The 2,557-nt window shown below is 50.8% G+C and overlaps 1 protein-coding gene across 1 annotated transcript in view; it reads right to left on the bottom strand.

The window, feature by feature from the left end:
* Positions 1-644: 644 nt before the first annotated feature.
* The window catches only part of SETD2 (SET domain containing 2), a gene marked incomplete at both ends in the record, with an annotated part of 15,732 nt that continues 13,819 nt past the window's right edge, over positions 645-2,557 (bottom strand). The window contains 2 exons of the mRNA XM_009871873.1: positions 645-831; positions 1,267-1,401. Of these exons, the coding sequence (XP_009870175.1) occupies positions 645-831; positions 1,267-1,401 (322 nt within the window). The remainder of the gene's footprint in view (positions 832-1,266; positions 1,402-2,557) is intronic.

Genomic DNA, 2,557 nt, shown 5'->3' with positions numbered 1-2,557 from the left:
TGCTCAAATCCTCCACGTCAGCAAGCTCCGATGGAACATCAGAGACCTCTAACCCAGGTATTTACAGGGAAAACTCTGTCCGAGGAAGGATGGATGAGGACGAGCCGGTGGGACTGGTGGCCTTTCCAGAAAGCCAAGTGAAAAATCGTGTTGAGCTAAGGAAGCAGGGCGGGGAAGGATTGTCATCGCTTCTGAAAAATGAAAGTGGAGGCAGCGGGAGAGGCGCCACGAGCTCTAGAGCTCACGTGGCTTCTGGTCTCTCCTTCGGGACGCAGGACTCCAAACTGCACGGCAACCTTCGTGGCACAGCATCCCTAGTAAAGGCACTTCCAGATGTCTTTTTGCATGCAAGGCCGAAGCATGCAGAGAAAAAAAAGGAATATTCAAGCTCCACTTCAGGCTGTCGCTACCTCAAATTCCCTGCATGGTTCCGTATGGAATAAACAGCAACAACCTTTAAGTCTGGCTCATGTTGCTCACTCAGAAATCTAAGAAGAACCACAAGTGCAAATTCTTTCCATATATTAAAAGATTTCCCTCAAAGTAGAAGCTTTAGGTTGCGGTTCTGAGGATACCTGCAGTTTGTTCTCATGAATATTTGGTGTATAATAGGTATATTTAAAAAGAATAAATAAAATCATCACGCTCCTGAACAAGTAGTGAAGCTGCTCGGAAAGCTTCAAAGTCGAGGGAATTACCGACCTCCAGCTGCAACTTGAGGTTGTTCGCGGTGCTTCCTCTCCCGTCGCCCAGCTCCGTCATCCAAATCCAGAGGAGAGACAAGCCGTGACACTCCAGGAAGGACTTCAGGCAGGACTGCGAGTGCGTGTTCTGCGTGAGCCAAAGTTAGAGAGGACCCACAGGAACGGTCAGAGGCTTACAAGCAAATTCCAAACCTTTAATTTCGACAAGAACTTAACGAAAATTGCCCAGAAAACCAGCACAAGCCACCCGTGCCCAGTAGGGTCACACCTCGGGGATAAGACAGGTGGGATTTGAAGCTGACAAACTGCTTGTCTACCCTCTAAAGTCTTACACATCAAGGAGTTTATTTACATAATTTGGGGCATTTTGCATCACCGCCCCAGCCAAGCTGCACAAAAGGAGCGAGGTGGAGGTGACAGGCGATCTCTGAAAGCTTGGCTGGCGCTTGGGATGCCGACACGGGCACAAAACCTTCCTCCCACCCTCCCCCTCCAACGAGAGCTCCGAGGACGCGGCTTTAGGGGCCGCAGCTTCCTCCCCCCGCTTCAGCCAGGACCTCACCTGTATGAGTTTGAGGCAGGTGAGCTTCTGCTCCAGCGTTTCGATCCGAACCATCAGCCGGGACAAGCTGAGCACTTGGTTCTTGTCGGAAAGACCCTCTCCGTTCTCCAGCAGCGCTTCCAGCTCTCCGTCCACCTACACCAGGCCAAAAAAATTTAAAATATCAACCCTCAGGCTGTGCCAGGCTCATTGGGACAATCACTCTCCTTCAAGAGCCAGGAGAAGCCTCTCCCGAGCAATCTGCCCGTACGGAGAAGCAGCCTGGCTTTAATTTGACTCAACGGGGTTGGATTTCTTTCATCTGGCCCTATTACGGGTTTTTTTAGACATAAGAAGACAGATAATGCGCTAAGAGTTATGTCCGATGGCTGCTAGATTTCCTTTTTAAAATATTTAATGGGTATCTGTAACCTACAGATTTACTTCTTCAAATATCTAACGGGTATTTGTAATCTACAACCAGAGGTACATCCCAATATTCACAATTTTGGTCGCTGTTTTAAAACACCTCACAAACGACTTCTAAATAACGCCCTGGCTTCCCGGCTCTCCGCTACGGTAAATAAAAATTCAAGGATATGTTTTTAAAAAAGGTAGCTTCTCCCAGAATAGCAGGATTACATGCACAGAAAGCTACCAAAAATCTAAAAGGTTTGGATTTAAGTTACATATTTCCTTCGCATCCACCTGCAAACACAACCGTAGCTGAAGTCAGCGCAGAAACGTGTTCAGACAAGTTCCTCCTGGAAGCTGACCTGCCTGTAGGCTCAGAGCAATGAAGAGATTCCAATTTCACATCCCAGCCTGGAGATGGCAAATACCTGCGGTCTTTCAGACGGGCCTTCTGGCCACCCAGAGGGACCTGGCCAGGCTGGAGAAATGGGCCCGTGCAAACTGCAGGAGCTTCAGCAAGTCAAAATGCAAGGTCCTGCACCTGGGCCGGGCTAATCCCAGGCACAAACACAAACTGGGCACAGAGTGGGGTGAGAGCAGCCCCGAAGAGAAGGATTTGGGGGTGTTGACACTCGAGGAGCTCAGCACGCGCCGGCAGGGCGCTCCTGCAGCCCAACAGACCAACCCTGCCCTCAGCTGCATCCAGGGAAGTGTGGCCAGCAGGGCAGGAGAGGGGATTCTCCCCCTTTGCTCGGCTCTGCTGAGACCCCACCTTGAATCCTGCGTCCAGTTCTGGTGTCCCCACCCTAAGAGGGACATGGAGCTGTTGGAACGAGCTCAGAGGAGGCCACAAAGCTGATCCAGGGGCTGGAGCAGCTCTGCTGCGAGGGCAGGCTGG

Source organism: Apaloderma vittatum, unplaced genomic scaffold (assembly GCF_000703405.1).
Source record: "Apaloderma vittatum isolate BGI_N311 unplaced genomic scaffold, ASM70340v1 scaffold29026, whole genome shotgun sequence".
Classification (NCBI taxonomy): domain Eukaryota; kingdom Metazoa; phylum Chordata; class Aves; order Trogoniformes; family Trogonidae; genus Apaloderma; species Apaloderma vittatum.
Note: the sequence above shows the minus strand (reverse complement) of the source record. Positions and strands in the feature narration are given on the sequence as shown.